The sequence below is a fragment of the Micromys minutus genome (genome assembly GCF_963924665.1).
Source record: "Micromys minutus genome assembly, chromosome: 10".
Taxonomy (NCBI): domain Eukaryota; kingdom Metazoa; phylum Chordata; class Mammalia; order Rodentia; family Muridae; genus Micromys; species Micromys minutus.
Window position 1 is genome coordinate 5,111,209 of NC_137979.1, and position 20,716 is coordinate 5,131,924.

The 20,716-nt window shown below is 41.4% G+C and overlaps 1 protein-coding gene across 1 annotated transcript; it reads left to right on the forward strand.

Annotated features, from left to right (window-relative positions):
- The first annotated feature begins 4,545 nt into the window (after positions 1-4,545).
- SKP1 (S-phase kinase associated protein 1) lies at positions 4,546-18,121 on the forward strand. The gene is made up of 6 exons (XM_080923393.1): positions 4,546-4,645; positions 9,041-9,137; positions 14,040-14,113; positions 15,098-15,241; positions 16,305-16,445; positions 17,418-18,121. Exons 2-6 carry the CDS (start codon positions 9,041-9,043, stop codon positions 17,451-17,453), a joined length of 492 nt encoding a protein of 163 aa, XP_080779519.1. The 5' UTR covers positions 4,546-4,645; the 3' UTR covers positions 17,454-18,121.
- The last annotated feature ends 2,595 nt before the right edge of the window (positions 18,122-20,716 follow it).

Below are 20,716 nucleotides of genomic sequence, written 5' to 3' on the forward strand. Positions count from 1 at the left end.
AACATGAATCATTTGGTTGATTTATTGGTTGGCTGAGACAGGGTCTCATCATGAATCTCAGGGTGGCCTCCAATTTGCTATATGGCTGAGGGTGGCCTTGAACTTCTGTTCTGTCTTTACTTCTCAAGTGCTGAGATCAGAAATGTGCACACCGTATCTAGTGTCTTGTCTGTATACTCTCAGGGATGGAGGCTTTGTGCTTCTGGCAAGCATTCTATTGAGCTGCATCCCTAACCCCAAAGTTCTGGTGTGCTTCTTGTTCTTGTTTTAAATGTTTATTTTTGTGCATGAGTGTGTCTTAGGGTGACTATTGTGCACAGTGTGTCTTTGGTGACTAAGACTATTGTGTCTTAGGGTCACCAAAAGCAACTTGAGGAGGAAAGGGTTTATTTCACTCGAGGTTCCAAAGAACAGGTCATCATCAAAAGCAGGGATGCTCCTGGTTTCTGGCTTTCATAGGCAGTCACCCATGCTGGGGTGGGCTTTTGGTGACACAGCAGGAACCTAGAGAGAGAAGCTTATGAAGAGGCCATGGAGGGGCTCTGCTTACTGGCTTGCTCTCATATAGACCCAGGACCACTAGTCTGGGAGTGGCATTGCCCACAGTGGGTAGGGCCCTTGCCTATCAATCACTAATTAAGAAAATGCCTTACAGTTGGATCTTATGGAGGCATTTTCTCACTCGAGGTTCTCCCTTCTCTGATGACTCTAGCTCATGTCAGGTTGACATAAAACTAGCCACTACAGAGTGTTTGCCTACATATAAGTACACCATGTAACCACAGTATTACATGCAGAAGCCAGAAGAGCTCACTAGATCTCCTGAAGCTGGAGTTACAGGCAGTTGGGAGATACCTAACATGGGTGCTGAGAACCGGACTCTGGTCCATTGCAAGAGCAGCAAGTGTTCTTAAATGCCGACATCTCTGACATCTCCAGAGCCTCCAAGCCCCGTTTTAAACCCACTGAGGCTTGTCCTTACTGGAATCTTTCTGTAGACACGTGACAGTGGTGGAAACTCACTCACTAAGGCCAATCATCTCCAAAAATAACTTATCAAAACACCTGCCTTTCCCCAAGGGCCCTGCCTGATTCTCAGGCTTTCACTTTGCCTAGAGGCTGTATCCCGGGAAACAGGTGCATAGCAGAAGTTCTCTGGAGCACTGGAGGAGTTGGGGGAGGGCAGGACTGAGTTCCAGGTCATGGTGTGTATGTTGGAGCCACAGCTCTGCTTTTCAGTTTGCTGGGATTTTGTTGTTTTTGAATTTCATTTGTATTTTTTTCTTCTTCTTCAATAATTTATTTAATGTGTGTGAGTACACTGTGGCTGTCTTCAGACACACCAGAGAGGGCACCAGATCCCATTACAGATGGTTGTGAGCCACCATGTGGTTGCTGGGAATTGAACTCAGGACCTCTGGAAGAACAGTCAGCGCTCTTAACCACTGAGCCATGTCTCCAGCCCTTGCTAATTTTTTTTTAAAAATAACTTATTTTTGTTTTATGTGGGTTGGTGTGAGGGTGTCAGATCACCAGGAACTGGAGTCACAGTTGTGAGCTCCCATGTGGGCGCTGGGCACTGAATCTGAGTCCTCTAGGAAGAGCACCCAGTGCTCTTAACCTCTGAACCATCTCTTTAGCCCCAGTTTGTTATTTTCATGGCAGAGTATCTGAGACTCCTCAGGTTGCTCATTATGTAATCCAGACTTGGCCCCAAATTTGTGCTTCTCTTTCTTGCCTCTCTTCCTGAGTTCCATGTGTTATCAGGCCTGGCCTAACAAGGCTTTGATTTCATGTATGCAGAGACAATGAAGGATAACACAGTTTTCACACACAGACACACACACTCAAGGGGACTTTCAGGTCTAGACTGGCAATTATTAGTAAACTGGATAGAGATACACTGCTCCCAGCTTATATCTGCAATCCTGCAGCCATCCTGGTTCTTAGGTCTCCAGGGACAGAGAGTGTGGCACTGCTCCAGTCTTTCCTGATAAATACTGCTGGCTCCTTCCTGGCAGCTTGTTCTCACTGAGGCCCTATGCAGAAGTTCCTCCGCTTACCCTAAGCTTAAGTCACTTTGGGTGGCTTAAATGAAAAACCTGCTCCGGGGTTTTAATTACTGAGAATGGGCTCAGCTGCCTTTGCTTAAGTGGGGCCAATTAATTACTGTATTATTTATTCACTTAAAAATTCTTCTTTAGGTTCTTACTCTATAGCCTTGGCTGACCCAAAATTATGTAGACTCACTTGAAGTGTAGAGGATGACCTTGAACTTTCTTTTCCCTTGGGATTTTTTTTTGCATTTACATTTCAGATGTTATCTTTTTCCCACAATCCCAGACCTGGAACTTCTGATTCTCTTGGTTTTTGTCTCCCGAGTGCTGGGGTTACAGACCTGTGCCACCTTGTACAGTTTATGGGGGTGCTGGGAACCAAACCTACGGCCTCACACATGCTAGGTAGGCACGCCACCGATTGAACCACATCCCCAAACCCAGAGAACAGACTTGCAAATGAACTGTAGTGCTTCATTGCAGGGAAAAATTAATATGTGACACATGCCTATGAATCCACATCCAAATGACAGAAAAATGTAAATCATCCAACTTTTGCCCCAGCTGCTAGTTCCATTTCTTTTTTCTTTTCCTTTCTTTCTTTCTTTTAAATTGAAACTAGTTCCATTTCTTTTAGGCAATTTCTTATGCAGCTTTTGTGAACTGATTTGTACTTTAGTCTGGGCATGGCAAAGATGGACCCCAGGGACCTGGGGGATCTAGCTTTGCCCCAGCACCAAAATCTCCATTTCCTCCTCCAAGCATTTGTTAATTCCTGTGGCGGAGGCTTTCATATCTCTGGAAAAACATACACCTATCTTGTGCCAAGCAGTGTGCTGGCTCCTTAGCCTAGCTGTGTGACCCAGGACTCTTTAAGGAGCCCACCAAATTTATGCCATGTGGGGGAAAAGGCACTCCAGTGGGCCTTTTCTAGGAGGCCCAAGGCAGGGAGCTGTGGAGGACAGGCAGTGCTGAAGATAAAACGCCTGAGAACTGTGGGCCTTTCATCTTCTGTCATCAGCTGTGGCACCTGGCAGACATTGGATACCACAGCCAGCAGACAAAGACCTGGTAATTCAAGCCATTGCTTGGCCTCTCTGCCCAGTCTTGTCCTAGAGAAACTGTAGTCTCTGGTTTCTTTAGAAGGCCCTGTGTGGAAATGTCTTTTGTCTTTGTGGTGCCAGGGATACCATCATGTGCTTACTGGCTAGGTAAGCCTGGCGCCTTGGTGGGGATAGTGATGCTCCCTAGACACTGCAGGGCAGGGCAGGCAATTGCCCAGTTCCTGATGGGTCCTTTTAGGCCTCTCCCTTTACTTCAAGGCTGTCTCATTCTAGAGACCTTATCACAGCCTTCAGTGTGCTGCCCATACGGCATAGTCTGTTCAGGTTGAGCTGACTGCCCAGGTTCGCTACTGGATGCATCCCCAGAACTGGCCTCACGCATAGGCGGAGAGCGTAGTTACCTAAAGAATGTGGTCTCCATTCCACATCCATGTTTCCTCTCTCCAAGCTTGGCGCTTCACTCCAACAATGGCTATTTGTGGTCTGGAAGCCTCTTCAAAGTTCAAAAGTAGGAAATAAAGGCTAAGATTATCCAACAAGGTAGTGCTTGCCTCTAATCCCAGTGCAGGGCTGTTTGGGAAGCAGATTGGAGTTTAAAGCCAGCTTGGTCTACACCGCGAGTTCCAAACCTGGTTTACATAAGACCCTGTCTCAAAAGCAAACAAAACAGTCTGTGTGGTGAAAAATGCCTGTAATTCCACTGCTGGAGGTGGAAGGAGATCTTGAGTTTTAGTCCAACCTGGTCTACATACTGAATTTGCACTCACTCTGTGTCAAACGAGACCCCGTCTCAAAATGCAAAGAAAATAAGACTTTTAAAATAAAATAAGCAGGCGTACCAAGTCAGGGGTATTTAGAGTTCTAAGCTGCCTAGGCAAGAGATACCTTGTCTCGACTTGCCGTAATTTTTAAAAATTTTATTTCTAATTCAGTATCAATGGAGTAAGGTTCAAGTCCTGAATCCCTGGTCGGCAAACACAACCTTATTTCCTTAGGTTATTGGGAGAGTAACGGTGGTCAGGCTGAGGTGACTCCTTTAAATAAAACACCCACACCCACAACCGGTTTAGCGGTTTGTTGTTTCTAGGCTTTTCAGGACTGGGGGTCTTTCAAGCAGTTTAAGGCAGCCCCTGCCTGAAAGACCCTTCGGGTCGCGATGGTTCCCTAGCCGGTGCCAGCGTCCGCATTGAAGGAGAGCACGGCGCTGTTTAGGACAACGGAGTAAGGCGGAAGCCCCTTTCCTGCCTAAGCCACCCCTCCATCCGCCGCCGCTCAGCACCTCTCCAGGAGACCTCAGCGGCACTCAGGGCCTGCCACCCGCCTTCCGCCTGCCGTCAGGCGATCTCAACGGACAGCCCGGCCGGCTGTGTGACGTCACGAGCTCGGGGTCCTCGGCGCCCGCTTCCCGCTCCTATAAAAGCCGACGCCGCGCGGCGCTGCTGTAGTGGCCTTGTTCTCGATACTTCTGCTCGCTTGTGAGCTCTGCTCGTCAGCCTCGGGCCTGCGGTCTTGAGACCGAGCACCGTGAGTAGCCGCCCCGCGAGCCGGACCAGCTCCTCGAGGGAGGGGCTGGGTGGGAGTCCCGCGTTAGCTGTGGCCTGCACGAGGCGGCGAGTCGGCCTGGTGTGTCCTGAGGCGCCGTGCGGCCCGTTGCCGACCCCGGACCGCGGGAGGCGCGAGTCGGCCGAGTCAGGCCTCCCAGGGCCGCCCATCCTTTCGGCGCTTGCTCGGGGAGAGTCGAGCCCTGTGGCGGGCCTGCCCCTTTGAGGGCGACGTCAATCGGTCCCGAACGCGGCTGCAAGGCCCAGGCTTCGTCCCGGGCCTGCCTTAGCGACAGGCTTGCTGCTCCGCGCTCCAGGGCGGGTGGGCGACGAGGCTTCGAGTAGGGGTCCCGGGCCGTCCAGGTGGTGGCGGTCGTTGCCACTCGGTTCTGGGCTCCCTCCCTTTCTCCTGTATCTTTAGCTCCGTATTGGTTTACCTATTTAACCATTGATTATGCAGGTAACAGACTCCCCATATTTGCGTTGTTTTGTCGCGTCTCTGAACTTACTACTGTGATAGGCACTGTATACTTAGACTTATATTGAGGTGTGTGACTTTTAGGAGTCCTTGCCACTAAAATCTGAAGTGTTTGGGTTTTGTTTTTTTGTTTTTTTTTTTTTTTTTTCTTCCCTTTTTTTTAAGGAATAGTGTTAAAACCTGCCTTTTGGTTCACTTTTTCATGCAGTCCTCAGGTTGGGAGACTCAGTTTTTCATTAGAATGTTACTGTAGACTGTGTTGTGGCATAGAACAATGCAGTCTCTTCAGTCCTGCAGTCTAGTAACAAGTGTCAGAATTTCGAGTCACTTAAAACAGGTTTGTTTTTAAAGTCTGTTTTAAGTGTATTAGAATTCTCATGTTACACTTGGATGGTGGTTTAATTTCCAAGTCCAGGAGCTTAGAGAACTGAAGAAGGGTTTTTTGAAAGCATATCAAATCGAAATCTCATACATTATTACTTAAAAATTTTGCACTTAATTCCAACACAACAACAAAAGTGAAGTCTAGGATTACAGAGTGCATTGAATTACAGATTAACCGATTGCCTCCCTGTCATTTAATAAGATCCTGGCTCCCTTGCAAGTAACCTAATACCTAAATTTGACTATGACTGAGCACATCTTTATTGTGAATTATTTCAAGGAAATATGGAATGGTCTTTTAAAGTAGTTATATCAGCCACATAGACTTATTCTGGAGTGCTCATTACAGTACTAGGGACCATAAAGAGAACATCGTGTTTTGCTATTAAAAACTGGCCTCTTTATTTTTAACTTTTATTGTTGCCTTACACAGGGAGGGTCTTCTGCTTTGGGCTTCTCTGTTCTGCAGACATGTTTGTGAGGTGAAAAGTGAATTCTGCATCTCTTCAACCACGGATGAGTGGGAGCTGGGTATTTTAATGGACGATTGTAAAACAAACTTTACCTCCCCCACACCCTTTCTTGAAGCTTGTTTACTTGAGGAATGGGGACAAGTGTCTCAGAAAGCTGAATGAATATTTTAGGAGATGTGCTGAGTCTTAAGTGTTTGACCCTAAAATAGGTGCAATAGTTATTTTAAATGCTAAACCCTATACTTTTGTGAAAATTCATGTTAGTAATACAATCCAGATCCAGAAATGCTTAAGAAGTACCTGAACATTTAAGATCTTCCTCCAAAGCACAGATCTTCAGAGTTGTGAGTTAGGGATTTGGCAGAGGCAGGTTCAAGACTAGTCCTTGCTTCAGAGCAAGTTCCAGAACAGCCAGGGCAACCCAAAGGAACCCTGTCTCAAACTACAAAAAAAAAAAAAAAGTTGCTTGTGAAATTTAAAGAGGTCTTGAATTAATCCTATTTTGGAGGAATGAGGGGGAAATCTGAAGATGATAAAGTGCTGGCTTGGAGCTTTTAGTATTAACACTGTTTTTGTTTGGTTTTGGTTTTTTCTAAAACTCAAGTCATGTTAGGAGCTAGTTGCTTAATTTTTTTAATATATGAAATTATATTTTTCCTGATGACTCATTTTATCTCAGCTGATGTGGTTTTTTTTTTGGCTTTTGGGGGGTTGAGGTCAGTTTTTGAGACAGGGTCAAAACTAGGCTAGCCTTAAATTTATTTCCTATGTGTTAAGATGGCCATGAGCTCCTAGTTCTTCTGTCAATTATGAGATGTACTTATCCCCTGGCTCACCTTTTGGGTAGAGGAAGAGGGCACTGTTGCAGATTGAACTAGAGCTTTATACATGTTAGGCATTATACTCGGGAGCTATATCTCCAGCCTCTGAGGTCATATAACCTAGTCAGTCTTGAAATTATCCTTAGTCTTCCAAAAACTGGGCATTACAAGGCTGGTTTCTCTGTATATCCCTGGCTGTCCTGGAACTCACTTTGTAGACTTGCCTTGAACTCACAGAGATGCACCTGTGTCTTGACTCCCAAGTGCTGGAATTAAAGGCATACGCTTACTACCATGCCATTTAAAGTTTATGTATGTTTGTTTTTTTGAGACAGATTCTTATGTAACACAGGCTGGACTTGACTTGGCTATGTGCCCAGTGTCTGAATTCCTGCATCTCAAATACTGGGTTTATAAACACCTGCCATTATGACTTAAATGCATTTTGTTGTTTTGTTTACTTTTTTTGAGAAAAGGTTTTTTTTTCTCTGTAGCCCTGACTGTCCAATACCTAGCTACTTAGACCATACTGGCCTCCAACTCTCATCTGTCTGCCTCTGTCTTCCAAGTGTTGGGATTAAAGGCTTGTGCCACCACTCCTGACTTTAAATGCATTTTAAAGTGATTTTGTTGTTTGTTTTGAGTTTCTCTGTGTAGCCCTGGCTGTCCTGGAACTTTCTCTGTAGACAAGACTCTAGAGATCGATCTCTGCCTCCCTCTCCCAAGTGCCCAGATTAAAAGCTGTACTCCACCACTTTCTGGCTGAAGCAGGTCTTTTTTTTTTTTTTTGGTAGGGACAATAATAGGTAATGAAAAGTGGTCATTCATGCCTTTACCCTAACCCCAGCACTGGGAGGCAGAGGCAAGTAGATCTCTGTGAGTTGAGGCTAGCAGCCTGGTCTACAGAGTGAGTTTTAGGACAGTTAGAGCTTCACAAGGAAACCCTACCTTGAGAAACAAACAAAGGGCTCTTCTAAATTTAAGCTCCTTATGGATTTTAGGGATTGTATTGACAGCTGCTTTTATTTCCTTGTATGTGGTCTTGCATTTGTTTAGAAGTGAGCATATTCTAGTTTACTCTTTAGAGTACTTTACTTGTTTTTTACTGGTAGATTTCATTGTAGGAAATTTGACAGCTTAGTTTATTTTAGACTAACTTTGCTCGGGTTTGTTAATAATTTATTGTGGCTATGTTAGTTTTTCAGATTGAGTAGTTACTACTCCATGAGATCATAAAGGAATATGGAAAGCATGTATTATATCGATTTCTTGGACCAGCCAGAAGATGAGCAATGACACAGAGACTTATTCACTTTATTATAGTTTAGGTACCTCCAAGCTAGCTCATCTAACTTCAGTAACCCCCATTACCTCTCTTTCACTCCAACTTCCTCCCTGTCCCTAGCTAATTTTTTCTCCCAAGAGACCTCTGAGCCCAGAGGTCCCACCTTTCCTTTTTGCCAGCAAGGAAGGTGAGGAACCATAAGAATAACAATACCAAAATCCCAGCCATACTCAGCTCTCTGGTAGTACAAAATTAAGAGCTGAATAGCACAAAAGACAACCTTCATACATTGTACAAAAGTCACCCCAACAATATATCTTAAAATTTTTGAAGGGCTATCAAATGGTTGCCTACCAAACCTAATGACCCAAGTTTGATCCCTGGAACCCACACAATGGAAAGAGAGATCCACCCTCCTGCAACTTGTTTTCTGACCTCCACATATGTGCTGAGGTATGCACACCCACACACATTCTAAAAGTAAATGTCAAAAATACAGCTCTTAAAACCACTTGTAAATTTCAGTACTGTCTTTAAATGGACCTTAAAGGCTGGGAAATATTCCTCCTCCCTTCCTCCCTCTTCTTCTCTCTACCCCTCTCAGCCTTTCCCTCCCCAAACCTCTCTCTTTCTCTTCAAATAGAAGCAGAGCCAGGTAATAGTGATACACACCTCTAATCCTAGCACTTGTGAGGCAGATGCAGACAGATCTCTTGAGTTCAAGGCTAGCCTGGTCTACAGAGTTCCAGGAAACCCCATCTCAAAAAGACCACACACACATACACACACTTCAATTACAGGCTTGTTTGTGAAGAATTTAGAACTGTACAATCAATAATTGTGAGTTACGGCTTGCTTTCTGACTAGTTGATGAAATAAATGTCTTGTGGAATGAAATTAATAGCACTTAAATTTCTATTCAATGTATCTTTTTTAGATGCCTACGATAAAGCTGCAGAGTTCTGATGGAGAGATATTTGAAGTTGATGTAGAAATTGCCAAACAATCTGTGACCATCAAGACCATGCTGGAAGGTAAGTTTCTTCACCTTGGTGTGAAGAAAGGCGGTATATAACTTAGGATGAGGGCAAGCAACTTTTAAGTATTTACTTGAGCTAGTCTATTATAAGCTTGAGAAAATAATTTTCTTTTCTGCTTTGTGTGAATAAAACCATAAACTATTAAAGTGTTTGTTGTTGTTTTTTAAGATTTACTAGGCAAGGTGGATTACACCTTTAATTCCAGCACTTAGAGCAGAAACTGGGGAATCTTTGAGTTTCAGGCCAGCCAAGACTACGTAGTTGAGACACTGTCTCACAGCCAACCACAAAAAATTATTGTGTGTACTGGTATGCCATGTCATCCCAGATAGTATATTTCAGGAGTCAGTTTTCTACTTTTGCCTCTCCTATTTTACCTTATTGGCATTTGTTGTGTTTTAGCTTTTTGTTTTGAGACAAGTCTCTCTTTGTAGCCCATGGTGTCCTAGAACTCCATGTAGACCAGGTTGGCATTGGATTCAAGGAAACTCACCTGTCTTTCCCTTCCAAGTGGTAGAATTAAAGGTGTGCTCACTACACCTGGCTACTTTGTTGTTGTTGTTGTTGTTGTTTTTTTAATTGTTGTTAAAATTATGTGTGTGTTTAGGTAATAGGCATATGCACATGCTTTCAATTGCCTGTGAAGACCAGAGACATTGGGTTTAGCTGGTTTGGAGTTAAACAGGTGGTTGTAGACTGCCCGATACAGATGCCAGAAACTGAACTGGGTCTGCTGCAAGAGCAGTGCACTCTTTGACCACTAAACCATCTCTCCAGTTCCTGTCCCTTACCCCTCCCACTCTGTTTTGAGTCAGGGTCTCTCTCTTTTTTAAAGATTTATATTTTTATTTATATAAGTATATATATTGCTGCTGTCTTCAGACACACACCAGAAGAGGGCATCAGATCTCATTACAGATGGTTGTGAGCCACCATGTGGTTGCTGGGATTTGAACTCAGGACCTCAGGAAGAGCGGTTGGTGCTCTTAACCACTGAGCCATCTCTTCAGCCCTGCATTTGATGTTTTAAAAATTATTTTTCTGTGTATGGCTGTTTTGCTTGCATGTGTATTGTGTACCATGTTCATGCAGAGGTAAGAAAAGGGTATGGAATTCCTTGGAACTAGAGCTGCCGGATGTGGGGGCTGGGAATCAAACCCATGTCCTCTGCAAGTGCCCATAACTATGGAACTGTCTCTGCATTTAGCTTTTATTATGTGTCTCTCTGTTGGTGTGTATATGTGCATACCTGAGGACAACTTTTGGGAGTTGGTTCTTTCCTTTTGCTGTGAGTTCTGAAGATCATTGATTAGTCAGGTTTTCATTGTAAGCACTTCTTATCCAAAATGTATTTTTTAAGCAAGCTTTTATTGTTGTCTACTTGATAACATGATGAAACTCTACAGCACATTTGTGTGATTGAATAAAGGTAGGATAAGAATGGGTCCTGAGGGCTGGGGAGATGGCTCAGTGGCTAAGAGCACTGGCTTCTCTTTCAGAGGTCCTGAGTTCAATTCCCAGTAACCAAATGGTGGCTCATAACCATCTGTAATGAGATCTGATGCCCTCTTCTGGTATGTCTAAAGACAGCTTCAGTGTATACATTAAATCTTAAAAAAAGGAGAGGGTCCTGAACCTTTGAAAGCTTATTAATTAATATTAATAGTATATAAAGAAAATCTACATACCAGTGTTTAAAGTTGATGGGAGAAATAACTTAGAATATTCTCTGTTAATTACAGAGTTTTACATAGGAAAGGTCTGAAGCTTATAAATTCTTGAAGCAAAGAGTAATACAGGTCTAGTGGCCTGTATTTTAGCACTTGGGAGGTTGAGACAGGACCTTGGAACAGGTTTGAGAGTTTAAAGAATTTATAAACTAGGAAACTAAACAAAAAACTGTCAGTGTTTTGCCAAATGATGCTGTAGTAGCATCTTGAGTGGTGTTTTAGAAAGACTACAGTGTGTGCTACTAGTGAGACAGATTTTAAGTTCTATAATTTTGAGAAATCATTAAGGGCTATTAAGGAAAATTAAGCTAGTTATAGTGGTCCATGCCAGTAATTACAGCACACAGGAAGATCAAAGCCAGCTTCTCCTACATAGAAAGTTTATGGCCATCCTGAACTGTCTCTCAAAAAAGGAGAATTGAGGGGGCTAGAAAGATGCTTCAGTGGTTATGAGTACTGGCTGCCCCTCCAGAGGACCCATGTTTGATTCTCAGCAGCTCACTGCCCTCTGTAACAGTATTATCCCAGGCCCTCCACACCTCTTCTGGCCTCCACAGGTACCAGGTATGCAGGTGGTACATGGACACATGCAGACAAATAATCATCTACATTAAATAAATACAAAGTTTTTGTTTTTTGTTTTTTGTTTTTTTTTTAAGGAGAAGTTGATATTTTTAGAAGCCATTTGTCTTAGATGGGATAGGATTGTAATACTGTAATTGGTAAAGATGTTAATGAATTTGAGAGGAATATTGATTAAAAAGACTAAACTTGAATTGTGTTGAAGATGCCTCTGGGGGAAGAGGGAACACTTATAGGTGAATGGAGTGCTTGCTGGATTGCATAACTAATATGGGCCTCTTTTTCCTCTTGGAGTGTTGGGGACTGAGCCCAAGACTTGTGCATTATTAGACAGATGCTCCTCAACTTAGGTAGAGGACCTGTAATGCACAGGATAGGTCTTATATGCTACTTTTAAAGTAAAAGCTGGACACGTTCTTTTTGGTAATTGGTACATGTCATATGGCACTTGAAGTCCTGTGTTCTGGAATGAACATTGTCAATCTCTTCAATTAAGTCTGTAGTCAAATACCTGTTGAATGAAGGAGTGTGGAATAGTCACAATAAAGAGAAAGTGGTTCAAGTATCTCTGTAAAGGTAGGTAACAGCAAATTCGCTCCCTCGATACTTGTTTTGGCAGTGGAAGTATTTACTTCATCTTAGTGGTTGTTTGATGTGCTGATCTGACCTGTGCTGCTTCAAAGAAGCATTTGCCATTTTTAAGAGCATTAGTTGCCTAGAAACTTGTGCAGACTGGCTTTGATCTCAGAAGCAAGTAGATTGATAGATAGCAGTAGTTAAAGGATTCTTTTTCTTTGTATTCTTTGTGGGCTTAAAGCAGAATGGTTTCATCTGAAGTACCTGTAGCTTACAGGATTCTAGCCTATTGAGATCTGGAGTTCTTAGAGTTTGGCATCTTAATGCTTTCTTTGTTTTATATCTGCAGTGTCCCTGGTTAGAGTTTCCATGTGACTTTAAAAGACAAAATTAAACTTTTTTTTGAAGCATTTATGTATATGGGTACATTGTAGCTCTCTTCAGAAGAGGGCTTTGGAAATCAGATGGTTGTGAGCCACCATGTGGTTGCTGAGAATTGAACTCAACCTCTGGAAGAGCATTTATCGCTCTTAACCCCTGAGTCATCTCTCCAGTCCCAAGTTGAACTTTTTTTTAACTCAGGATAATCAAAAGTGAAAATCTTGACTCTTTTTATCCCCCCAGAGCTGAGGACCGAACCCAGGGCCTCGAGCTTGCTAGGCAAGCGCTCTACCACTGAGCTAAATCCCCAACCCCATTGTTATTTTGTCTTTTTTTTTTTTTTTTTTTTTTTGAAAATCTTGATAAATGTGCATGTGGATTGGTTCAAGTCAGGAAGTGGTATCAGGTACAGACCCTGAAACTAAATAGCTTAAAGGTGTGTGGTTTTTCCTTTCATATATGGTCCTAAAGAAAAAATGCAGCATATCTGAATACTAGAAAAGCAATTTTTAATAGTCACAAGGAAATTAATATTTCTCAAGTCCTCTTCCAAATAGCCTTATATTTAAACAAAGGTAGTATTTTATGTTGTCTTTCAATATCAATATCTCACTCAAAGAGGTAATTTATAGTATAGATTATTATCTTAACTGTGTACTTGTTTGGGAGGAGGAGTGATTTTTATATATGAAACTTGAGGGCTTTGCTTTTTATCTTTTGTATTTGTTTACTCTAAGCTGGGAAGAAGTCTAGGAAAAGTATTGGAATTATGAGGAGAGAGGATCTCTTTAGTACTCTGCTAAACTTCTTATAAAGGATCTCAATGAATGCTTTGTGTTAAAGTGCAGTGTCCTTTTTGGTTCTCATCTATGAGTTAACCTTTTACTTTGCATTTGACTTTCAGAATATATTTACTTTGTATGTTTTACCTGCATATATTTATGTGCACCCTGTGTATGCTGTCTCTATGGAGGAGAGAACATTGGATTCTCCTTGAACTGGTGTTAAGACTGCTTTGCAATTGGATGGAGAGGGAAATCCCCATGGAGTGATTAATCATGGTTGTGTAGTGGCTAAGGTCTATGGTAAAGAATCTTAGGCCAAGGATATCCCCTAAGAGTACTTCAAATATAAGAAATGAACCTATAAAATTTTTGGCTCATGGCAGGGGGTGCCTTTCCAGATTATTGCTCAGTTACCCATACTTCATTAAATTACTAACAAGAATGTGCTCCCATGCCCATCCATACTAGGTAGTTTTATGTCAACTTTGACACAAATTGGAATCATTTGTTAAAAAAAGAACCTCAATTGAGAAAATGTCTCCATTAGATTGGCATGTGGACATTTTCTTGATAAATGATTGTGGGAAGGCTTACACATTTTGGGTGGCTTCATCTGTAGGCAGGTACAGGCAGAGGAGCAAGTTAGTAAGCAGTGGCTTCTATTTTAGTTCTTGTCTTCAAGTTCCTGCCTTGATTCAGATCTTGTCTTGGCAAGCTGCTACCAGGTGAAATTCTTCTCTCCAGCTTGCTTTTGGTGTTTTATCACAGCAATAGAAGTCCTAACTAAGACAGTATGTTGTTAGAGTTGAGAAATAATGGCTTCTCTCTCCTGGTTTTCTCAGATTTGGGAATGGATGATGAGGGAGATGATGATCCTGTTCCTTTACCAAATGTTAATGCAGCAATTCTAAAAAAGGTAAGTGATTTTTTTTTTTTTTTCTTTCTTATTTTGGTACTGGGGATTAAATTTAGGGTCTCAAATATGCTTAATATATGATCTGTTACTCAACTAAGCCCCAGCCCAGGTAAGATCCTTTTTTGAGGGTGGAATTTATTTTATTTCTTTGGGTTTATTATCATCATCATTATTATTTGCTTATATATTCATTTTTTAAAAAAGATTTATTTATTATATATAAGTACACTGTAGTTGTCTTCAGACACACCAGAAGAGGGCATCAGATCTCATTACAGATAGTTGTGAGCCACCATGTGGTTGCTGGGAATTGAACTCAGGACCTCTGGAAGAGCAATCAGTGCTCTTAACCACTGAGCCATCATTTTTGTTTTTGAGACAGGGTTTCTCTGTAGCCCTGGCTGTCCTGGAACTCACTCTGAAGACCAGGCTGGCCTTGAAATCAGAGAATGATCTGCCTCTGCCTCTGCCTCTTGAGTGGTGATATTAAAGATGTGAGGCACCACCTTCTGGTTTGATTTGTTTTAAGATGGGGTCTTGTTTGATGGCTCAGGCTGGCTTTGAACTTGGAAGAAATCCTACTGCTGCCTTGTGAGTGAAGACAGAAGAAGACATTAGGTGTCCTTATACATTCCTTTTCTATTTCCTGAATCTAGAGCTAAACTGTTACCCAGCAAGTTCCCCGATGCCACCAATACTAGGAGTTGCAAGTGCATGCTGTCAGAACATTTTTATGTAGATACTGAGGGTTCAAAATGGGGTCCTTATGCTTGTTCAACAAGTGTTCTGACTGAGCTATCTTAACCAGCCCTGGAGTATGTGGGGTGCGTGCGTGCGTACACGATAATTAAAGTTTTTTTTTAATCAACTCAACTTTTTTTTAGACCACCTTTAGCTAGTTCTCATCACAGTGTAATGATGCCTCCCCCCCCCCATTGAACTGAAAGTCTTGTAATAGAATGCCAGAAGAATCTGTTGTTCTAGGTCATTCAGTGGTGCACCCACCACAAGGATGACCCTCCTCCTCCTGAGGATGATGAGAACAAAGAGAAGCGGACAGATGATATTCCTGTTTGGGACCAAGAATTCCTGAAAGTTGACCAAGGAACACTTTTTGAACTTATTCTGGTATGTTAATGTATAAAGTAGTTCTATTGCAGAGCCTTCACCTTTTAAAGAATTGAATTGGCTAGGTACATTGACTGTGGATATTCTCTGGACTCATGCAGTGTAATACACATTGGTAGTTACATTAAATGTAATGGTGCAAGAACTTTTGAGATGGAGAAATATCAGGTTAGATAAAATAAAACTATTTTTTGCTGCCTGTGTGAAACAAACTTTACTACAGGCACAATTAAAATGGAAAAGAGTATGCTAACTCGAATCAGAAAAGGCTGGAGTGGTAATATTTTGAAGTTATGACTATTTTTATAATGATAAAGGGAATTGATTCATTAAGAGTAATAGTCATAGACATCTACCTAGAAGCAGAACTTAAGAAAATGAAAAAAGGAGTGAAGCACAAAGATCAATACATGGTTGTGGAGGCATAGAAAGTCCAATGTTGCTTCTCAGTAATTATAGCAAGTGGACAGAAAACCAGGTCAGGAACAGCTTGTCTTAATTTATATGTAGGATGTTATATTTAATTTTGTCCATACAAATTCTTGTCAAGATAGACTAAATTCTGGGCCATACAAATCCCAGATGTAAAAGTAGTCAAGTTATACAAAGTGTGTTTTCTGATCTCAGTGGTAGAAGCATGAAAAATGTTTGAAGCTGGGTGTATAGTGGTGCATACCTTTAATGTACAATATAGGGGGCAGAGCTCTTGAGTTTGAGGCTATACTGGTCTACATAGCATGTTTTAGGATATTCAGGGCTACGTAGTGAGGCCTTGTCTCAAGATAAAGCAAAACCTGGGAAAAAAATTGTGAATATTTGGAAGTTCAGTAATTTCTTCATAATTTGTGAGCCAAAGGAAAATTTTAAGTTAGCATTTTAAATTGAATTTAAATAAAACAACTTAAAATTCAGGCTAAAGATAAAGCAGTGTATAAGAAGAAAGCTAGTGAATAATCAGTATAAAGGGCATAGAATTTCAGAGAGTTCATTAAATTTTAAGTTCAATTTGATGTAAATTGTTGATATTAAGTACATATGACTAAAAGCCAGCTATCATTTACAGGCTGCAAACTACTTAGACATTAAAGGTTTGCTTGATGTCACCTGTAAGACTGTGGCCAATATGATTAAGGGGAAAACTCCTGAGGAGATTCGTAAAACCTTCAATATCAAAAATGACTTTACTGAAGAGGAGGAGGCCCAGGTAGGTAGCACACTATCTTTGATTACTTTTTAAAGAGACTGGAACCAAATACCAAGACAAGATAAAGAGCCTTCCATAAAGCCTTGGCTAGTGGTGCAGTTATCAGTGCATTTACCAAGAATGCCTTTGAAATTTCTTGATACCAGTGGGGCATGGTGGCAAATGTCTTTTATCCCAGTTCTTGGGAAGCTGAGGGCATCCAGGGCTACAAAGAGAAACCTGTCTCAGAACAAAAAGAACAAAAGGATCTAAGCCCTTAGGTGAGAGAGTTCTTGAAGACTTTAATTTATGAGTGTGAGCATAGTGCCCAGAAGAGGGCATCAGATTCCTTGGAGTTAAAGTTACAGGTGGCTGTGAGCTGTAGGTGGAGGTGGTATAGGAATTAAGTCCTCCAGGATTCCTTAACCTGAGTTATATCCAGCCTGATACTGTTCCTTTATAAACATTTTAAAAAAAAAAGAATTTTGAACTGAAAGGGTTCTTCATTATAAGATTCTCATTTTTTACGTGTGACATTTGTATAGGCTATAGACTGTTGGCTTTAGAGATCAGAGCCTGATAATACAAGAGTAGATAGATGATTGGGTTTGCTTGGCAGCTTAGAAAGTAGAACTAGGGTCTGGAGAGATGATGGCTAAGCGAATAAGAGCACTGGCTGCTCTTCCAGGGGCCCTGATTCCAGTTCCTAGCAACCACATGGTAATGAGATCTGATGCCCTCTTCTGGTGTGTCTGAAGACAATGACAGTGTACCCATACACATAAAATTAGAGAAAGAAAGTGGGACTAGAGCTCTCAGTTGGATCTGCTGTTCAGTTTTACAAAGTTAGTGATCAAATCAGTTTTTACCTAGCCTAGTGTTCTCCCAGTTTTCCATTTCCCTTTCTTAGACACTGGTTGCTAATGGTACAGTGTGGGTAGTGCTTTGCCATCTCAGAAAAGATTACTCAAGGTACTACTTTGTCTCTTCTAGGTACGCAAAGAGAACCAGTGGTGTGAAGAGAAGTGAACTCTGTGCCTGTCACTGTAACACTAGAAGGGTTGTTCTAAATGCTAGTTGCACTGCTCTGTTTATAATTGTTAATATTAGAGATCAGTAGACAAACACAGCCTTGTCCTCACTGCATGTGTAGTTTCAGTACAGATCAGACCTGTGACTGAGTTTCTTCTATGAGCAGAAGTTTCCTTTTTCCCCCATTACTCTGAATAAAAGCAAACTATGGGTTCTCTGTGGAAAGTGGCATTTTGGGCTTTCCCTCTTTCTGTAATTCTGTAAAGTGATTTCTGCCTCTAGTTCATTGTCCAGTTAACTTCAGTGAGCCTTTCAAAGTTGGCATTGTAAATAAAACAACTTAGGAAAAGTGTGCTGAAATAGAATTAACAAAACATTTGTTCACGAATTGGAAACTGGAACAAGGCAACCTGAAGTTAATCGTTCAGATGTCTTCCGACCTCTATGCTGCTGGTAAGCTCGTGTGCAGCCGGGTTCTCTTAATTAAATCTGAGGCCTTGTTTTGTGTTTTTTTTTTTCTTTTCTTTTTTTTTTTTTTTTTTCTTAATCTTTTCAGCTTTTAATATGTTGCCTAGAGATTTAGTTTACTACCCAGTTGGGTTTGGGAAGGGGGACGGTAACTCAACAATTTGTTAGCTTTTCAATTAAAAAAGACACTTACTTCATGTGGTATGTCATCTTTTTATCATTGTTCCCATGTGGGGAAACACTACTTGCATGTAAAAATTAATTTAACTTTTAACATTAAAGTGTATGGTAAAACTCAGAAAACAGCCATCCTAAGTGCAAGATGCTTTTCAATAAAAAGTAGTATAATAGGTAGTAAACAGCTGCTTTTGTGGATGTAAATGTGTTTCTTCACTTAATGAATTAAGTTTGGTTATTTTTTAGTTGAAGAGAATCTTGCAGAATGGTGGTGCCCACACCTTTAATCCAAGCACTTGAGAGGTCAGCCTGCTCTACAAAGGAAGTTCTAGGGTTGCCTGGGCTACAGAAAGAAACCCTGTCTCAAACAGCAAAAAGAAAAAAATTTAAGAGCTTGTCTTTTACTTGAGGCTGTTAACATTTATGCTACTAGTGAAGCCAATACTGAGTCCATTTTTTTCTTTTTATATTGAAGTGTTCATTACATTAAAATTTTTACTTTGTGTGTGTGAGCAGGACAATTTATCCGTTGTCTCCTGCCACCTATGTGTCCCAGGAATCAAGCTCAGGTTGGACACTTTTACATTTTGTTGGCTTGCACCTCCCTCTCACTTCTTCTCCCCCCTTTAAAAAAAAAGACAGTGCTTAGTTCTTAAGATGTAACTGTTCGGGGTTAGAGAGATGGCTCAGAGGTTAAGAGCACTGATTTTTCTTCCAGAGGACCTGAGTTCAATTCCCAGCAACCACATGGTGGCTCACAACCATCTGTAATGAGATCTGGTGCCTTCTTCTGGCCTGCAGGCATACATGCAGGTGGAATACTGTATATGTAATAAATAAATCTTAAAAAAAAAAGATATTAACTGTTCAGCCACTAGTCTTAGCTTCCTTTATGGTAGAAAGTTTTTTCTTTCTTTATTTATTTTGTAATGCTGAACATTGAACCTAGGGCTTTGCACATATTAAGTGCTCTTTTCCTCTGAGGTGCATTGCTAGACATTTCTTTTCCTACTGAGGTTCCCCACATTTTTTGGTAGCTAATATAGATAACCACATTATTTGGCATTCTTGTCACAGTTGCTGTGAAATATGCTGGCCTAGATTATCACTTTACACAGCAACTTGGCTCTTCCCTTCACTTGTCATTTTTCCTAAATACACCCTTACCTAGCAAAGTCTTAAATGTTGCCTTTTAATTCCCATTTATTTTCTTTATTCTCAGATACAAGGCTTAGCTAGGTATGCTTAAGCTGGCATTGTCTGTCCTCTTGCTTCAGCCTGTAGAACACTGGGAATTTTACATGTATACTACCATGTTTGGTTCCCATTTGTTTCTACACAGATAGAATACTATATCATACATGTCATCTTTTAGTCTGGATCTGCCATCTTTGAGTGTAAGATGGTCTTTACACTTGGATTTGAAATATTAAAATATTAAAAATACAGCTAAGTAGTGGTGGCACATGCCTTTAATTCCAGCACTCAGAAGGCAGAGGCATGCAGATCTCTTGCAAGTTTGAGGCCAGCCTGGTCTATAAAGGAATTTTAGGATAGCCACAGCTGCATAGAGAAACCTTGTGTAAAAGCAGAAGAAGCAAATAGGCCTATGAGAGATGGCTGAGCAGACAAAGCACTTGTTCCAAGGCTGATGAACTGTGTTTGATCCAGGAATCCACAGAATGGAAGGAAGAACTTACTCCTGCGGGTGATCTGCTGCTTGCATGCATGACACAAATGCACCCACACACACATACTAATAAAAAATTTAAAATAGCCTTTAATTCCAGCACTCAGGAGGCAGAGACAGTGGGCATCTCTTGAGTTTGTGGATAACCTGGTCTATAGAAGTTGTTCCAGACAGCAAGGTTACACAAACCCAGTCTAGAACCCCCCCAGATATATATAAAGATAAAATAGGCTTAAAAAGTATAAATATTATCTTTTTTTTAAAGAGCATTGTCCCCTGTGATTCTGAAGAAATTTAAGTGCCCCTTCCCCCATTGTGTAGGTTTAGGAAAGAAGGAAGATAATAGTCCAGTGTTACCTGGAGTGTTTCACTTGCCAGTTACTGCTACAAATGACACATTTACCCAAGTCAAAGCTCTAGGATTACTGTTACATGCTGTGTTTATAAAGCAAGTGTCAACTTCCAGGTAAAAGCCAAAGAGCCTGTCTACAAGCCTTTTTTTTTTTTTTAAAGGCCAGGTTGGGAAATGCCATGTCTTGCTGTAGGGCCTAGGCTGATCTCAGCTCATGGGCATAAAAGTGTCTTACCCTAACATCTCTAAGGGTTGGGATTGGGAATGGGGGGGAGTTGTTAGCATTGGCTTCATGCTGCTTTGAGATTTAGTAAGCCCACAATTTGGTGAGAATACCAGGAGCAGGGACATCACTATCTGTATAAGATGGAGTGGGCAGAGGATATGCTGAGTTTGTGTTCTCCTTTTTTTTAATGTATAGGAGTGCTTTATCTGTGTATACACCTCCATGCCAGAAGAGGGTATTACATCCCATTACAGATGGTTGTGATTCACCATGTGGTTGCTGGGAATTGAACTCGGGACCTCTGGGAGAATAGTCAGTGCTCTTAACTGCTGAGCCATCTCTCCAGC

Coding starts and splice junctions, on each gene's coding strand:
- SKP1 (XM_080923393.1), top strand. CDS start 9,041: ATGCCTACGATAAAGCTGCAGAGTTCTGATGGAGAGATATTTGAAGTT. Junction 14,114..15,097: donor ATGCAGCAATTCTAAAAAAG/GTAAGTGATTTT, acceptor CTGTTGTTCTAG/GTCATTCAGTGGTGCACCCA. Junction 15,242..16,304: donor CACTTTTTGAACTTATTCTG/GTATGTTAATGT, acceptor TATCATTTACAG/GCTGCAAACTACTTAGACAT.